Below are 18,821 nucleotides of genomic sequence, written 5' to 3'. Positions count from 1 at the left end.
ACATGGAGCAACTTCAAGCAGATACTTTAAAGATTAATTGGATATGGTGGTAATGGGAGGGATTGAAAACATCTGGAGGTGGGGGCTAGGAGGGGAGAGAAGCAAACTATATTCTTCTAAAGGTAGATGGGGGCAATCAGGAGCCAATTGACAAGGGTGAGTTTTTATTATTTTGACTTTTAGAAAAAATCATTTGTTACAACATGTCTTCATCATAGATTTAAAGATACAAAGACGAGGTTGATAAAGAATTCTGAAAACTTAAGGGAAGAAAAATCTTTTACGGTAGTGCTTGCATCACCAGTGTTAATACTTGTATAAGAAGGATTATGAGAACTGAGGGGGAAAAGAGTATTTTTTTTGAGATAGAGTTTCGCTTTTGTCATCCAGGCTGGCGTGCAATGGCATGATCTTAGCTCTCTGTAACCTCCTTCTCCCAGGTTCAAGTGATTCTCCTGCCTCAGCCTCCTGAGTAGCTGGAATTACAGGCACCTGCCACCAGGCCCAGCCAATTTTTGTATTTTAAGTAGAAATGGGGTTTCATCATGTTGGCCAGGCTGGTCTTGAACTCCTGACCTTAGGTAATCTGCCCACCTCAGCCTCCCAAAGTGCTAGGATTACAGGTGTGAGCCACTGCGCTCAGCCCGGACAGAGACATTTGAATTTGGTTATTAGAAGGTTGTTAGTGACATCTGGGAACAGTCTTGAGTTAGAGAAAGAAGCCAGTTTTAGAGGATTAAAGAGAACATAGATGCTGTATGCTTTTCCGAGTACGGTTTTGTTAGAAAGATGGTTCTTCAGGGACATCACTTAAATCACATACAACAGTGTTTTGTATCCCTAATTGCGATGATGCCATAATTATACTTTTCTTTGGCTTCACGGTGTTAAGCATATAGATGTGTTGAAAATAACTGTGTGAGTGAAAAAACAGTTACAGATGGTGTGTTCAAAACATGTAACAGCCTGGGTGCAGTGGCTCACACCTCCTGTAATCCCAGCACTTTGGAGGGCCAAGACAGGAGGATTGCTTGAGCCCGGGAGTTCAAGAGCAGCCTGGGCATCATAGTGCAACTCCCGTCTCTAACCCCCGCTCCCACCTCCAAATATTAGTTTGGCATAATGGCAAGAGCATGTGGTCCCACTTACTCAAGAGGCTGAGGTGGGAGGATTGCTTGAGTCTGGGAGTTTGAGGCTGTAGTGAGCCATGATCATGCCACTGTGCTGCAGCCTGGGTGACAGGGTGAGATCCTATCTCAAAAATACACTAAACATTTAACAGAGAAAGGAAATAAATATAATATAGGCTAAAGTGAGGAGTGTTTTGTTGCATTTTGTTTTTGGATCGTTTGGAGACAGAGGAAGGAACCAGTGGGAAGGGAAGGATGGTACTGAGCAAAATATGAGTGTTGAAGGATTAACAGGTTGCAGTTATTTCCAGAAACTGGTTAGAAGAAATGGGCTTATTTATTGAGATTAAGGAGTTAACCTTAGAAAAGAGGTAGATCTCTTTCTCTGAGGTGCATGCAGTAGAAGTGAAAGTAGACATTGTAAGAGGTAAGAATATGAAGAAACCAGTGACTTTCTCAGGTGGTATCCTTAGAATGAGGTTTAGTGAATCAGGATTGGGGACCTTAAGGAAATAGAAGAATTGCGGTAACTATTCTGTGAGAATCATGTTAAGGCTTCAAAAAGAATACCCCAAGTTTTATCAGATAGCAGTGAAAATGAGTCTTAATGTTGCTTACGTTGCAGAAGCTTGAAGAAAATGGTAATCTGGTATCAAATGAGGAGTTTTGACTGTAATTTTTAATTTATCATTGTATATATTACAATTTAATACTGTATAATTTTGTAATTAAAGGTAGATCACAAATTCTTCAAATGGTGAAGAGGTTTTTTTTCTTACCTTAAAATTTAATATTTAATATCTGGATAGAGAAAGGAATAGATTGAAACACTGGAGTTTCTGAAAAATACTGATGTTGCCTTTTGTTCTTTCAGTCAGTTTTGCTCTTGGTGCCCAGGCTGGAGTGCAATGGTGCAATCTCAGCTCACCGCAACTTCTGCCTCCTGGATTCTAGTGATTCTTCTGCCTCAGCCTCCTGAGTGGCTGGGATTACAGGCATGCGCCACAATGCCTGGCTCATTTTGTATTTTGAATAAAGACGTGGTTTCTCCATGTTGGTCAGGCTGGTCTTGACCTCAGATGATTTGCCTGCCTTGGCCTCCCAAAGTATTGGGATAACAGGCATGGACCATCCCACCTGGTGAGGTTGCTTTTTAAGTAGTAAAGATTTTAGAGTTGAGATAACGTGTGGAGAGCTATGTCAATCTTTTATTCAGTTGTTTTATTTTTACTCATTTTTAATTTATAAATTACATTTTTTAATTTAAATTATAGAAATGGAGTTTTGCCATGTTGCCCAGGCTGGTTTTGAACTCCTGGACTCACCCTCCTCGGCCTCTCAAAGTGCTAGGATTACAGATGTGAACTGCTGTATGTGGCCTCCTTTATTCTGTTTTTATGAGAAAAGGTCAAACTATAAAAATATAAAATTTAGAGTTAATGTAAATTTTACACTCTTAGTTTCCATTTTTCAAGAGACTGTTGTTCTTTGATAACCCTAAGGTCATTATAATAAAAATTAGGATTAGCTCTGCAAGTCAACTGTAAGTTTCAAATTGTTCCATTCTTTCTTAACTATCTTCTGCCCTCATCTTCTAAAAAAAAAAAAATTAGACTTTATGGCTCTAAAATCAGATGCTTTTGTTGGATTCTAATAAGGGGGTTTTATTTTAGGTGTTTGTAGGTAAAATACCAAGAGATTTATATGAGGATGAGTTGGTGCCCCTTTTTGAGAAGGCTGGACCCATTTGGGATCTACGTCTTATGATGGATCCACTGTCTGGTCAGAATAGAGGGTATGCATTTATCACCTTCTGTGGAAAGGAAGCTGCACAGGAAGCTGTGAAACTGGTATGTGATAATCATCCATTATTTGAGGGAATAAACTTTAATTCAAAAATGTTTGCAGTTAACATTATTTTATTTTCAGTAGTTGATTTGAATGCTTTTATACTGACTAAGTTGGTATGTGATCTTTGCTTTATTTTTTCTGACTGTAAAAGTAAAAAAGGAACTGAAAATAACCCAGAAGTAATGTTTTATAGAAAGTCTCCCATTGATTTAAGAAGTTATCTATTAGACTGATTAATATCAGAAGTTTCATGTGAGTATTTGGCTTATGCATGTCTTTTGGTTTTAGACAAAAAGATGTCAATTCTTGATGTTAAATTTTAGGATTCTTAAAGTATAATGAAGGCTGGAATGGGATGTGGGGAACATAATAGTGGATGACAGCAATTTTTTAGGATTCAGTTCAGAAAATAGTTGTAAATCTGTTATTTTTGTTACAGCCAAATCATATAATCTATTTCATATTTTCTAAGTGTATTTTTGTTCTTTCTTTATGTTTCTTGGCCTTTGAGTCTTCTCTGTTTTTAATCTTTCTATCCTCTCCTATTTATAGCCAGTCTAATATTAATTTCCTTTCTCTAGGGCCTTTAACCACTTGGTACTCATTTCAGACCAGTAGTAGTAGTAACAAAGTTCTGCAAATCAAATGTATCTTCACTCCTGCTGTGTTTAAGACACAGCTATGTCAGTGTCTTAAAATGACAATGTCATTATTTTTTGGCATACTCCTGCATGACAGTTGAAGGCCTCATTTAAGTCTAGTTCTAGCCTTTCTAGAATGGGTAACCTCTTTCATCAAGGCTTTTGGTTTCATTACTGGTGTCTAAATCAGTTCTACTCCTAGCTTGACCCAGATTTTAGTTTTTATTATGAATTTTTCCTTTAGACTTGTTTATTTAATATTAAATTTTCATTTTTGGCAATATATGGATGATTTTATTTTTAATAATCGTATATTTTGGTAAACTAATGGTTAAATAATGTTAAAGTATAATAAGCTAATATTGGCCAGGCATAGTGGCTCACACCTATAATCCCAGCACTTTGGGAGGCTGAGGCAGGTGGATCACCTGAGGTCAGGAGTTCAAGATCAGCCTGGCCAACATGGTGAAACTCCATCTCTACTAAAAACACAAAAATTAGCCAGGCATGGTGGTGCATGCCTGTAGTCCCAGCTACCTGGGAGGCTGAGGCAGAAGAATCACTTTAACCCAGGAGGTGCAGGTTTCAGTGAGCCAAGATCATGCTTCTGCACTCCAGCCTGGACAACAGAGCAAGATTCCATCTTTTAAAATAAAACCCTCTAAAATTTATGAAGGAAATCCACTATAGTGATTTAAATAAAACATTTTTCAAAATATTATAAAATTTTGAAAGTATTGTGTTTGGTAGACAATTTAAAACCTTACACATTTAGAATTCTGTGACTTCTGTAGAATTTGAAATTTTTCTAATAAGTTTTTGCATTGATTAAGTATAGTTACATATTATTTTGACTATGGCTTACCTATATCTAATAACATTTCCATGGACCCTGAATGATCAGTCTCAGGTATTTTTTATGAAAAAATCTCTAGAAAAACATTTTTAGATAGATAAAATTAAAACATGAAATAAGATATTTTAAAAAATAAAGTGAATAACTGAGTCATTTTTATATGGAAGAGCAGTGAAGGTTAACAAAACCAAACTAAAACAGGAGACCGTAACAATGAAGTTTAACATATACATTCATATTATGGAAAGCATGAGGGAACTTGATGAGTTGATTAGCCAGGGAGCATTTGGCCTTAAATTGTTGTATTTTTTAGATTAAGATCAGTTGTCCTGAGGTTGGGGTGGTTTTGGGGTCTCTGGTTCTTTTCTTCATTGCAGTGTGACAGCTATGAAATTCGCCCTGGTAAACACCTTGGAGTGTGCATTTCTGTGGCAAATAACAGACTTTTTGTTGGATCCATTCCGAAGAATAAGACTAAAGAAAACATTCTGGAAGAATTCAGTAAAGTCACAGGTAAAACAAAAATGTATTTAGAAATTCTTTTGGGAAATGTGTTGTACTACTTATAAGTGCTCAAAAATCCTGAGGAGTTGTATGTATTAAATTAAGAATTCAAGTCTTCAGTGTCTGAATTACTTCCTTTCTGCTTTATAGTGGTTTGGATTTAAGTAAGTTCCTTTATATCCTTCAGTTATTGGACTGTCCCCTTCACTTCTTTGTCTTAATTGAACCTTGGCTTTTGCTGGAGCTTTTCCTCTATAACCCTCAAGTAAATGCTTTTTTTCCCCTTGACAATCAGTGTATTTTAGGACCAAGAAGATGAAAGTTCTTACTCCCTCCCTATTGCCTTGTCTAGATCAGATTTTAAAAAATTTTCAATTCCAAATCCATGGAATTGATTGAGAAGTAGATTTTATATCATAGTTCTATACACATATATGACAGAAACAATTTAACAAAACTGTAATTTTATTACACATGATTTATTTTGTGTTATTCTATTTCATTTTAAAAAAATGCTGGTTGTGATCTAATACTACCTATGATTTAAAAACACTGCTATAGACCACTGCCTCCCCTTGTAAAAACCACTGTTTCTTTATAGTTTTATCATCCAGACATATTTTTTCCCTTTCCTTGAAGCTGGCATTCATTGCTCTTCTGATTTCAGCCTTTCATTAATCTAAAGATTGCTTCTGGCTTACTGTCTTCTTCTTCTGCCCTAAATGGACTTATTCCTAATATATCTACATTGGTGAACCATCCAGGGCCTTAGACTCCTACCTACTTCTGTGACCACCTCATCTTTAGTCCTTTACTTCAGCTCCACCATATCCAGATTACATTCTGGATCTAGTCACCAGAAACTCTATGCACTTAGATCTCTTGGTTTCTAGTGTCCCACTTTGTAACCACTGCCACCACCCGCTGTATTGTATTGGTGAAATACCCCTATTGGCACAGTTCTTTAACCTTATCACTTTATTATATATAGCTCCTTCTGACTCATTCTTTCAGCAGGTGTTTAGGTTCCTGTTAAATGCTGGCATTGTTCTATGTGCCTGGTATACATTGGTGGCTAAGAGACATATTCTCTGTTCTCATAGATCCTATATGCTGGGAAAGAAGATAAGACCAAAAATATAAAAAATAAAAATTAAAGGAATATTTAGACATTGTGATAAGACACTGAAGCAGGAAATACAGGATATTTTCCAAGAGAATAGCTACTATCCCTGTTTCGATGGTTCTGTAAGACTTTTCTGATAAGAAGACATGTCAACCAACACCTGAAAGCTGAAGAGGATGTAGCATACAAAGAGCAAAAGGAGGTGTATTCCAAGACAGCAACACATGCCAAGGTTCCAAGGCAAGAAAGAAGTCAGTGTATTACAGTAACTGAGGAGGCCAGTGTTATTAAAAGGTAGAATTAGGAGTAGAATTGTATGAGATGAAGTAGGCAGGGCTTCTATAGGCTGTGTAAGGCATTGAGTTTTTGTTGTATATATAATGAGAAGGTATTTAAAGGTCTCAAGCAGGAAATAACACCTGTTTCATGTTTACAGGATATTATTCCTACTGCTCTGTGGATGGGGGCTTGGAGAGAGGGGCAAGAGTGGAAGCTGATGAATTAGTTGAAGCTGCCATACTAGTACAGATAGAGGATTAGATTAGGGTAATAGCAGTGGAGGTAGAAAGAAGTAAGTGAGTTTGGAACTGGATAGGAGAGATGAAGTAAAGGAAGGAATCAAGAATGTCTAATTTCTGGCTTCAGAACCAGGTGAATGGCACTCCTTATTAGATAGGAAGTCTAGGGAAGGCAGATTTTGGCCATGGTGTTTTGGTTTTGGACTTGTTAAATTTGCAATGTCTAAGACATCAAAGAGGATACATCAGGTAAGAATGTAGGCACATTTGAAGCTTAGAGAAGTCTGGGCTAGGAAAAAAAATCTTAAGTATTTATAAAGGTATGGATAATACTTAAAAGTAGGGCTAGCTGAACATTATTTAGAAAGAATGCATATGGAGAGACAGGGCAAAGGACTAAGACCAGAGGAACACTAATATTTAGCGATCACTTCCATTCTTTGTAAAAATAGGAACTTTTAAGTTACCTTCAAGGAGATTTTTGGCCATGATTAGTTGTCAAAAGTTAGTTCTCTTGGGCTTATATTAATAATTTTATTTTTAAGATCCTTGTTAGTGCTTTTATAAAGTCATGTTATATCAAACATTCTAAAACATTGTAGCATGTTAAATTTCAGAATACAGTAGTTAGATTTGTTATATGTGGCTGTACCTTCAGGACCCCTAAAATTAAAAAGGAACATTAAATACTGTCCCAAACCCCATAATTATGTTGGTCTAATTGTCTCTGGTTGTCTACAAAATTAGTGACTCATTTTGAGGCTGCTTCACTTATTTTTTGCTCATCGGCAAGCGGATTTAGGTCTGCCTAATCACTAGATGTGTGGTGGATGCTTTTGGCTTATATATCTGGCTGTTGGTTTAACAGAGGGTTTGGTGGACGTTATTCTCTATCATCAACCCGATGACAAAAAGAAGAATCGGGGGTTCTGCTTCCTTGAATATGAGGATCACAAGTCAGCAGCACAAGCCAGACGCCGGCTGATGAGTGGAAAAGTAAAAGTATGGGGAAATGTAGTTACAGTTGAATGGGCTGACCCTGTGGAAGAACCAGATCCAGAAGTCATGGCTAAGGTAAATACAGTTGCTTGGGGTGGGGGTAGGGTTATCATTTAAATTTTGTATTCAGAATAAAGCTCAAATATTTTGAGTTTTATGATAAATAGAAATTGTAGCTTTAGACTTTAACTGTTTGGCAAGGAGCTGCTTTAACGCTAAAGTTAACAGCCTGTCTTGGTATCCAGGAATTTCCATTAACCATCCCTTTTCCTGCAGATTAAATGTGCAAAAGGAACTGAAATGGAATTTCTTTAATTAAGTATTTTCATACACACTGGGTATTTGTTTAGTGTTAGGCACTGTAAAGGATAGAGGTTAAAAAAAAGAAAGATCTTGAGTAAAGAGAGAAGTAATGTTTTGGAGATTATAAATTAACATCTTCATTGACCATATTATGACTTTTATTACTTGGGCATGAATTATGTTTTATTTAGATTTATAGCTACTTTTTTCTTTTTTTTAAAGCTTTTTTTGTTGTTTGTATGTATGTATGTATGTATTTATTTATTTATTTATTTTTGAGACAGTCTTGCTCTGTCACCCAGACTGGAGTTCAGTGGCATGATCTTGGCTCACTGCAACCTCCACCTGGGTTCAAGCTATTCTCCTGCCTCAGCCTCCTGAGTAGCTGGGATTACAGGTGCCCGCCGCCACGCCTGGCTAATTTTTGTATTTTTAGTAGAGATGGGTTTCACCATACTGGCCAGGCTGATCTCGAACTCCTGACCTCATGATCCACCCACCTCGGCCTCTCAAAGTGCTGGGATTACAGGCGTGAGCCACCACACTCGGCCTGTAGTTATTGTTAAATGATCAAGTTGCCTTAGTGTATTGTCCCCATGAAGAAAGGCAAAGGATTGTCATGTTTGCTCTTATTTGTTAGTGGCAAAATATGCATGGCAAGTCCTGTAGAGGGCCCTCAATTCCCTCCTAATCCCTGTACTTGCATTGCCAAGATCTTAATAGTGGTGCCATGAGTACTGGTTCTTAAGCTTTCCTTTGGGTGACTCCTGGAATTAAAGGGACACATCAGAGTTGCATATCTGCTTCTTACAATGAGTTCTTGAGCATTTTAGTTGTCTCTTCCCTTCACAGGGAGGCAGCAACTCTGAATGGCTGTGAGTTAATGGTTGGATTATTTTCGATAAGTCAAAAGTCAAGCTTTTTATTCCAGAATTTGAGGAGGCAAACCCTCGCTCTGAATAGTTTGGAGGAGAACCCTGGTTTATACTCTTATGGTAAAGTCTTTGTAGGTAATGACATCTTTGGGTTAAGCAGATCTATTGAGAGTGAACCAGAGAGGCTCTCTGAAATGCTACTCAGTATCTTTTATCTCATATTCCTTGAGTAGATGGGTATCTAGGAAAGGGATTGAAAATTTAAATAGCTCTGAGTTTTTATTTTTTTACTAGCTTGATTTTAATTCCCATTGTTTCTTCTAATACAACTGTGACTTTGGGTAAACTACTGAACATGGAGGTCATCTATTTTATTGAGGCTGGATCAATCTCTAAGATCCACTACAACTTTGAATCTATCTGTAGAAACCAAGTATAGCCTGTATTACTTTCTCTGTAAAAATATTTTAAAATACCATTATAGATGTATTACATATTATAAAAGAGTTAATGAATAAAATTCCCTGAAGTATAGCTTGTGATTTGCTTACCAGCCACTTCTTACATAACCTTTAGTAACTGCCCAGATGGAAGTTCATCGTAATCTTTTTTTAGGTTAGAAAACTTCAAGATTTTATTCTAGTAACTCCTTTTTCCTAGATCATAAACAGGTTACAGAATGAAAAGGAGGAGTCTATAAACTTGGGATTAAATATTATAGAGCCCTTTATTGTTTTCTTTTTTCTGGAAATGGGGCCTCGCTGTGTTGCCCATGCTGGTGTGCAGTAGCTGCTCACATGTGCAATCATAGCACACCACAGCTTCAAACTCCTGGGCTTAAGGTTCCTCCTGCTTCAGCCTCTCAAGTAGCTTGGGACTACAGGTGCATGCAACTACACCCAGCTCCTTTATTCTTTTCTTTTCGTTTCTTCTCTTTTTTTTTTTTTTTTGAGACGGAGTTCACTCTGTTGCCTAGGCTAGAGTACAGTGGCATGATCTTGGCTCACTGCAGTGCAACCTCCATTTCCCCAGTTGAAGCGATTCTCCTGCCTCAGCTTCCCGAGCACCTGAGACTACAAGCATATACCACAATTGTATTTTTAGCAGAGATGGGGTTTCATCATATTGGCCAGGCTGGTCTTGAACTCCTGACCTTGTGATCTACCCACCTTGGCCTCCCAGAGTGCTGGAATTACAGGCGTGAGCCACCTCACCCAGCCCCTTTATTGTTTTCTAATTGAAAAGTTTATCCATTTGAGTAAAGCTTCTCTTATTCACACTATCAATTTACAATTCACTGAAGATTTTTTTGCCAAGTTGGATCAGTTTACAATGGACCAGAAACTAAAAGCCTAAATTATGTCTCTTAAAGGGACCCTTTTTTCGGTTGAATATTTTAAACACAGTTTCACTAAGTAATTTTCATATAGTATGTTATGGTTTCATCGTAGAAAAGTCCATGTTGAATTTTTTAAAAAAGCAACTAAGTCAGTGGGAGTCTGTGTAACGTAGAGGCTGGACCTCAGTATGACAGATTGAAAATAATAAAGGGGATGGAGCATTTGTGAAAAATGTTAGTTTTTTTCTTCCTTAAATTAATGTCTTCTTATTGGATAGCCCTTTATCTTAAAGCAACAATTTGTTCAGTATGTTAGTTTTTTATTTGGATAGGTACTACATTTTCTTAGTTCAAAAGTTATATAGAAAGTCTAGACAAATTTCCTTTCTATCCCTGTGCCTATGTCTACCGAATCCCTTTGTCCCCTGCAAGGCATCCAGTTTTAGTATTTTTTGGTTTATCTTTCCTTAGGCAAGTATGAATATATATTCTTATTTCCTTAATTCTTACATGAGTGGTAGTAATGTTGGTAGCCTATCATTTTCACTGACCTACATTTGCTTTATTCACCATCGTGTTTCATCAGCTCTAAGGAAATGTACCATTATTACATGTACCACTAAGAAATTATAAAACACTGCTAACTAAACTATGGCACAGTACTTGCTTATCACATTGACTAAGTTGTGTCTCTATTTCAGAGATGGAAAAACAGTGTATCCTGTCAATCTCTTATAGCTCATAGAGCTCTCCTTCATTTTTTATGACTACATAGTAGTCTATTCTGTGGATGTACTATAGTGTATTTAACCAGCTGGATATTGAATTGTTTTTGATCTTTTGCTCTTACAATGCTGTAATGAATAAGCTTGTGTCAGTTGATAGAAGTCGAGATATATCTGTAGTAGAGATTCTTAAGGGTAGAATTGTAGGCCAAAGGGTAAATACATCTGTAATTGTTAAGATACTGCCATATACCCTCTGTAGGACACACACTGTTTTACACTTCTACCAGCAAAATACAAGAGAACTGTTTTCCTCATTCTTGACAAAACAATGTATGATCAAACTTTTAAACTTTGCCAGTCTGTTAACAAATGGTGTCTCAGTGCCATTAATGATTTGCCTCTCTTAGTATGCATGGTTTGAACTTTAAATATGTTTTAAGAGCCATATATATTTCTTTGTGTGAACCATGTATTCATGAATTTTGCCTATTTTTCTATTCAGTTATTGAGGTTTTTCTTATTTTCTGGTGCTCTGATATAAAAGAGAGATGAGCTGTTCGTGATACATGTTGCAAATATTTCTTCCATATTTATTGTCTTTGCCTGTGGTATTTTTTGCCATATGGAAGTCATGTATTTTTAGTAGTTGAGTATATCACTCTTATGTATCCTAGATTTTAAGTCATAAGGTCATCTATACTCCAGTGTTATATAAAGAAATCATCCTTATTCTGATACTTTCTTAGTCCTCCCTCCACCATTTTATCATTTAAATTTTCAGTCTGTTTGGAGTTTATCGTGGTTTATAGTGTGAAGCATGGACCATCTTTTATCTTTTTTTTCTGATTAACACTACCTGATTTAATGATTTAAGTGTTATGTTTGTTTATATTCAGTAGGGCCAATCTCTAAATTTTACTTTTTTTTTCTCCTGGTTATTCTTGCTTATCTATTTTTTCATATGAACTTTTAAAAATTACTCAGTTTTAGAGGGAAAAGAGAAAAGCTTGTTTTGAAGGGGACTTGGGGACCATGTCAAATTTGTTAATTAACTTGTAATAATAATTACGTGTTGGTTCCTTGAAGGTTCTACTCAGCGTTAGGTGCTTTAATGACAACATAGGAGAAGGCAGTAACCAGTAATTTTTATAAATTGGTGACTGCTATTAGTATAGTTTTCCTAGCAGTTTCTTATACTACCTATAACAGCACTTTCAGCACTTAATATTTTAGAGGGGAAAAGCCTATGCTATGAAGACAGGAAGAAACACTTTTCAGGTATAATTAAGTAGCCAATTACAGTTCCGTTTATTTGTTGCTTACTAGGTAAAAGTTTTGTTTGTGAGAAATTTGGCTACTACAGTGACAGAAGAAATATTGGAAAAGTCATTTTCTGAATTTGGAAAACTTGAAAGAGTGAAGAAGTTGAAAGATTATGCATTTGTTCATTTTGAAGACAGAGGAGCAGCCGTTAAGGTAGAAATTTTGGAATTTTGGTTCTTGATATTTGAATTTTGATTTCAAAACTTGCTAAACACATAAAATAACTTTAAAAACTGAAATAAAATTGGTCGTTAGCTTTTGCCAAACTCTGGAACTTTCTATTTAATCTCTAAAGTGGTAGTAGTATGACAGATAAGACTCCATATTTCAAAGCCAGATTATTACTGAGTTTGTGATTTTAGGCAAGCTATTTTTAATCTCTCTATTGTTTTGTAAGATTTGATAGCATGATGCCTTGGAAGTATTACAAGGTATAAAAATTAGCTGCTGTAAACACTAAATAGGTAGTGAATGTATTATAACTACTTAGTTTACCTCAGTTTGTGTACTTATGAAGGAAACTGAATGGTGCACATAACTCTCACAGTATACAGTGTTTGATTGAGTAGATACATTGTGATGGTATGATTAGTTTTACTTTAATTATTTTAGAGTTAAAATAGCATTGGCTATGTTTTACTGATTTTAGTAATTGTTAGAGTTAGCTCTTGTGTATAATAGTCTTTGATGATAATGAAAGTGTGAAAAAAGTATTTTCATAAACTATCTGGAACACAAAACCTGCTCTGCTTTCTATTGACAATGGACCATCTATTTTTTTTGACAGAGTCTTGCTCTGTCACCCAGGCTGGAATGCAATGGCATGATCTCGGCTCACTGCAACCTCTGCCTGCTGGGTTCAAGTGATTCTCCTGCCTTAGCCTCCTGAGTAGCTGGTATTATAGGCACGTGCCACCATGCCCGGCTAATTTTTGGATTTTTAGTAGAGACAGGGTTTCACTGTGTTGGTCAGGCTGGTCTTGAACTCCTGACCTCATGATCTGCCCACCTAAGCCTCCCAAAGTGCTGGGATTACAGGCGTGAGCCACTGTGCTCAGCAGTTTAGATCCATCTTTAATGGGTGAAATTTTCAGTTTCTTTTTTTTTGTTCATCTGTCCTTCCTCGAGGGTATGGGAAGGAAGGCAAAACATTACTAAAATCTTTTTTATGTTATTAGGAAGATAGATCCAGAATGCTCAGTGACACAGGCTTGGTTCTTTCTCTGCATATTTGGTTGACAGGGTACTGCACCTCTAATTTGAGCATTTTTTTGGTTTTGTTTTTTGCCCAGGCTACTGCTTTTTAAACAGACTTTATAGAATCTCTGACTAGTTTAGAATTAATTGGCTTGCTCATTTATGGTAGCTAATTAATGAACAGTATTATTAATAAAATTCATAACTTGTCCAAGATCATAAACTCAGTAATAATCTGGCTTTGAAATATGGAGTCTTACCTGTTATACTGTTACACTCTTAACTGTTAATGTGTGGCTTCTGAAATTTCCACTGGTATAGAATGCAGATAACTGATACATTATGCTTTCCAAATATTCCTCCTGTCTTGATTGATTTTAAATAACTGGTTGTCCTAATTGAAGATATTTATAGGATGGTTTGCCAAAGAAGCCTATGAAATTATAAAATATCTAGTCCAGGAACTGGGAGTCATCAGGATGGTCAAGGCAGACAGTAGATGTTTCATTTTTTTAATTTATGCCAGGAAGCTTTTGTAAACTTGTTGAGTTGCTTTAACTGAAGAAAGGCAAAGCTGACGTGGTAAAAGGGAAAATTGAAGTCTTGAGGACTAGTTTAGTTTTTTTTCTACATGATAGCTTTTTATAAATAGAACATTTTTATGTGCGCCCAGAGTGGAGAAAGGTGTAGGGAAACAAAAAATAAATTACGAGGAGGTGACATTTTGTTACTATCTGAACCCTTTGATGAATGGCAGAGGTTGTTAGGTGGAAGAGCATGAACAAAGGGCAAGAACATGGAATGTCTGATTACTGCTTTCTGTGTAATTGCTTGAGTCTTCATTAGTCCAGGCCTTTTCTGGCTCTGTACTTTTAACTGTTCAGGCAGAGTACATTTTAGGTTAAGCATTGTAGGGAAACCTGGGCTTTTTGTGTTGGTATCTTGTTGAATTTTAAAGATAATCTCACTCAGTAACCTCATTTGTGCTTCAGATCCTTGAAATTTTTGTATAAGAACAGTGTAAGACCTGTATGTTGAATGCCACATGTTTATTTTAAAATTCTAATCCTGAAAAGTTAATCTTTGTCTGGTTTGTATTAATACTGGCATTTTTCCCTGGTATGGATTTGCTTCTTTCTTTAGTATGGCTTATCTTTTAAGGAGTTAGTTATTTGGAATTAAGGAGAAGCAACAGATGGCAACTATTTTACCTTTTAAAATATAGTATCAGGAGGTTGGTTTTGTTCTCAATGTAATTTACATATAAAAAGATTAGGTCAAGGGAAACGTATTTGTGTGTGTGTGTGTTTGTGTTTAACTTTCTGGCTAGATTCACCTTTTGCCATTTAAAATAATTGTGAAGTAAATTGTTTATTAAGTATATTAATTACACGTGTATGTTATGTTTTATTCTAAAATACCATAAAGTGAATTAATTTTTCTAATTTTATATAGGCTATGGATGAAATGAATGGCAAAGAAATAGAAGGGGAAGAAATTGAAATAGTCTTAGCCAAGCCACCAGACAAGAAAAGGAAAGAGCGTCAAGCTGCTAGACAGGCCTCCAGAAGCACTGCGTGAGTCTACATTTTAGTGGATACATCTTTGGATAAGGAATGACGATAATGGAGATCAGATTAATAAACTCAGGAGTCTTGAAGCAAACTGATTTGTTTTTTCTTTTCTCCCTTCCCTCCTTTGCTAGGTATGAAGATTATTACTACCACCCTCCTCCTCGAATGCCACCTCCAATTAGAGGTCGGGGTCGTGGTGGGGGGAGAGGTGGATATGGCTACCCTCCAGATTACTATGGCTATGAAGATTACTATGATGATTACTATGGTTATGATTATCACGACTATCGTGGAGGCTATGAAGATCCCTACTACGGCTATGATGATGGCTATGCAGTAAGAGGAAGAGGAGGAGGAAGGGGAGGGCGAGGTGCTCCACCACCACCAAGGGGGAGGGGAGCACCACCTCCAAGAGGTAGAGCTGGCTATTCACAGAGGGGGGCACCTTTGGGACCACCAAGAGGCTCTAGGGGTGGCAGAGGGGGTCCTGCACAACAACAGAGAGGCCGTGGTTCCCGTGGATCTCGGGGCAATCGTGGGGGCAATGTAGGAGGCAAGAGAAAGGCAGATGGGTACAACCAGCCTGATTCCAAGCGTCGTCAGACCAACAACCAACAGAACTGGGGTTCCCAACCCATCGCTCAGCAGCCGCTTCAGCAAGGTGGTGACTATTCTGGTAACTATGGTTACAATAATGACAACCAGGAATTTTATCAGGATACTTATGGGCAACAGTGGAAGTAGACAAGTAAGGGCTTGAAAATGATACTGGCAAGATACGATTGGCTCTAGATCTACATTCTTCAAAAAAAAAATTGGCTTAACTGTTTCATCTTTAAGTAGCAATTTGCTGCCATTTGTATTGGGCTGAAGAAATCACTATTGTGTATATACTCAAGTCTTTTTATTTTTCCTCTTTTCATAAATGCTCTCGGACATTATTGGGCTTGCAGAGTCCCCTTATTCTGGGGATTACAATGCTTTTATCGTTTCAGGCTTCATTTTAGCTTCAAAACAAGCTGGGCACACTGTTAAATCATGATTTTGCAGAACCTTTGGTTTTGGACAGTTTCATTTTTTTGGATTTGGAATAGATTACATAGGAGTATGGAGTATGCTGTAAATAAAAATACAAGCTAGTGCTTTGTCTTAGTAGTTTTAAGAAATTAAAGCAAACAAATTTAAGTTTTCTTGTATTGAAAATAACCTATGATTGTATGTTTTGCATTCCTAGAAGTAGGTTAACTGTGTTTTTAAATTGTTATAACTTCACACCTTTTTGAAATCTGCCCTACAAAATTTGTTTGGCTTCAACGTCAAAAGCCGTGACAATTTGTTCTTTGATGTGATTGTATTTCCAATTTCTTGTTCATGTAAGATTTCAATAAAACTAAAAAATCTATTCAAAACATTACCTATTTCAAATTCAATTGTGTCCTAAAACATCATTTTATTCGTAATCCTTGCAAGGAATATTGTTTACAAAGTATAACTGCCTATGTGAGTGATCAAATTCATGCAAAATTTCTTGTCTATTCCAACATGTATGGTGGATATTAGACTGAGGATTAGTCTAAATTCAAGTATTATTCCAATTAGCACTTCATTAATTGGTATTCTCTCATAGTCTCTTCTGATTTTCAAAATTTATCCTTTATTTAAAAAAAAAGGTTCAAAGACTTTTGAGCATTCTTTGCAGGCATTGGATGATTTGCGTTAAAACAAATAAAATGTGGCTGGGAAAGCAGACTGCAATTTATTTTGACCCACATTTTTATAAGGGTTAATTTGTGGTTGAAGACCTTATTTGCTGGATAAGTGAATGTACATACAGGGAAAACTGTTAGTACTGTGGCGTCAATTGCACTGCAGACTTTAGTTTTAGTAAACATGATAGTGACTACTATTTTAGTTACTGAATGAATATAATTTCTTATTGCTATGTAAATTTGCTTTGAGAAACATTCATGCCTTGTAAGAGAGGCTTAAAAATATCCAGTAGTAATACCTCTGACTTTCTGTTAACACCTCGTTTATTTTTAGTTATCTGCTATCCCTGATGCCTGAATTTTTTGTTGGCCAATACATAACATCTATTTCTCTATTCCTTTAGAAATTCTGATTTATTTTAATGACTTTTTTGCTTGAGAATGAGAGGAACAAAAGAATCTAAGCTTTACGGTACAGCAAGTCTGAATCACTTTCAAATTACTATTAAATTTTCCCTTCCATCTTATTCTTACGTGGTTCTCAAATGTTTTTATAGTGATAAAAATATCAGAAGCCATTGGGGAATAATTAAAATGGATACACCATTATTTTGTGTTTTGTTCCTGTTTGGTGTCTTTGTGATAAGAATATTAGATTTCAAAATCATAAACCACTTAATTCCATGTAATCTTGGTTAGATCATATTTTGGGTTTCATGGCTTCTTTTCATTTCAAATAAGAAAATTAATATTTACTGAGGAAAGTCAATAAATTTCATTTCTTTTTCTAAGTACCCTCATTACACAGTACAGTCATTTAACAGGCCATTGATATTTTAGTTTTTTGGAAACTGATAAATTATGGTCTGTTGTATGTTAGTTTTGAGTTAACATGGGTATTTCTTTGGTAAAACAGAACCAGTTGTTTTTCTTATGCCCATGTATGCAAGTAAAGACACCAAACATTCTTTAAATGCTGCTTTTAAACTTTAAAAGTACAATTTGAAGTTGTAACTATACATCTAATTAGACTTAAGTAAAACCCTGATATTTTTCCTGTAAAGAACAAAATCTACAAATTTGAGTTGTTTTTATTTCTTAATTAGGTGTTACAAGCTACAAAGTTGTTATAAAGAATATTAAGAATGGGGATAGAAATGATTCTGACAAAGCATAAACCCTTGCAAAAACGTTAGACTAAAACTTGGGTTACATGTCAAAATCCTTTCCTTTAATTGCAAATTATATTTTGAATTTTAAAATGGCCACCTCCTCCTCTGTCCTTCTCACTAATTAAAAATATATTTGCAGAGGTATCCCTCTAATATTTGGTTTATAGGTTTTGTGGCTATTTTAAATTGTAAAGCATAATCCTATATACATTAAAACTCGAGCTTTTCTTTGATGTCTTATAAATGATCACTATAGCAGCATTCAGAGAAAATAGATTCAGAAATGGAAAAATCTAACAGTGTTATATATGAACCTGAAAAATGTCAATTGAGGGAGGTCTTTATTCTAGATTGGCATTTAAAAAAAAAATAGTACAAATTATAAGTTCTAAGGAATTTGGTTTCCTGCTCTCCTACCTTTCCATCTTTTTTGTTCCCCAAGCTAATTGATTTGGCTTTATTTATAAGCCTATTACAGTGAAGTGTGTGTTGGGAAATACATTGAGGTAGAGCTCTTCTTTGTAGGTACCCTCCTGAGACTGATACAAATATACCCCTCCCCATAATGGAATACTAATTTTTATTTGATCACTCATTTATAGCAGTTGCTTAAATGTATGTATTTATATGAAGGTATTTTAATTTTTAAGAGCAAAAAGTTCTAATAAGTTGCCAGATTTCTAATACATCCAGGTTTATTTGATGAAAAGATAAGGAAAATGAGTTATGATTCTGTAGTTTTTTTTAAAAATGAGTTTAGCATAATTGTTTTTCAGGTTTTTTTAGTTACTGGGGTTATTCTGCATAAGAAAGCCCAATGCTTTCTGATATTAGAAGATAATTTTTCTCTCTTTTGACTTTGAAATCTGACTTAGGAGATGAATTCTTTTTAAAAAGGTCAGCATGCAACAAAATACATATTTTAAATTCTCAAAGAGAAAGGACATAAAATTTCACTCCTAGCATAAAGCCATAT

General features: G+C 35.8%; 1 protein-coding gene across 6 annotated transcripts in view; it reads left to right on the top strand.

The window, feature by feature from the left end:
• The window catches only part of HNRNPR (heterogeneous nuclear ribonucleoprotein R), a 32,121-nt gene extending 15,746 nt beyond the window's left edge, over positions 1-16,375 (top strand). For all 6 annotated transcript variants that reach the window (XM_012439897.3, XM_012439894.3, XM_012439898.3 and 3 more), the window contains 6 exons: positions 2,804-2,980; positions 4,856-4,991; positions 7,495-7,700; positions 12,197-12,346; positions 14,846-14,967; positions 15,096-16,375. In XM_012439897.3, coding sequence (XP_012295320.1) covers positions 2,804-2,980; positions 4,856-4,991; positions 7,495-7,700; positions 12,197-12,346; positions 14,846-14,967; positions 15,096-15,708 — 1,404 coding nt within the window. In that variant the 3' untranslated portion in view covers positions 15,709-16,375. The remainder of the gene's footprint in view (positions 1-2,803; positions 2,981-4,855; positions 4,992-7,494; positions 7,701-12,196; positions 12,347-14,845; positions 14,968-15,095) is intronic.
• The last annotated feature ends 2,446 nt before the right edge of the window (positions 16,376-18,821 follow it).

The sequence above is a fragment of the Aotus nancymaae genome, unplaced genomic scaffold (assembly GCF_030222135.1).
Source record: "Aotus nancymaae isolate 86718 unplaced genomic scaffold, 86718_ANA_hifiasm-v0.15.2.pri h1tg000053l, whole genome shotgun sequence".
In the NCBI taxonomy this organism is placed as follows: domain Eukaryota; kingdom Metazoa; phylum Chordata; class Mammalia; order Primates; family Aotidae; genus Aotus; species Aotus nancymaae.
The sequence above is the reverse complement of the archived record's forward strand: the minus strand, read 5'-3'. Positions and strand labels throughout refer to the sequence as shown.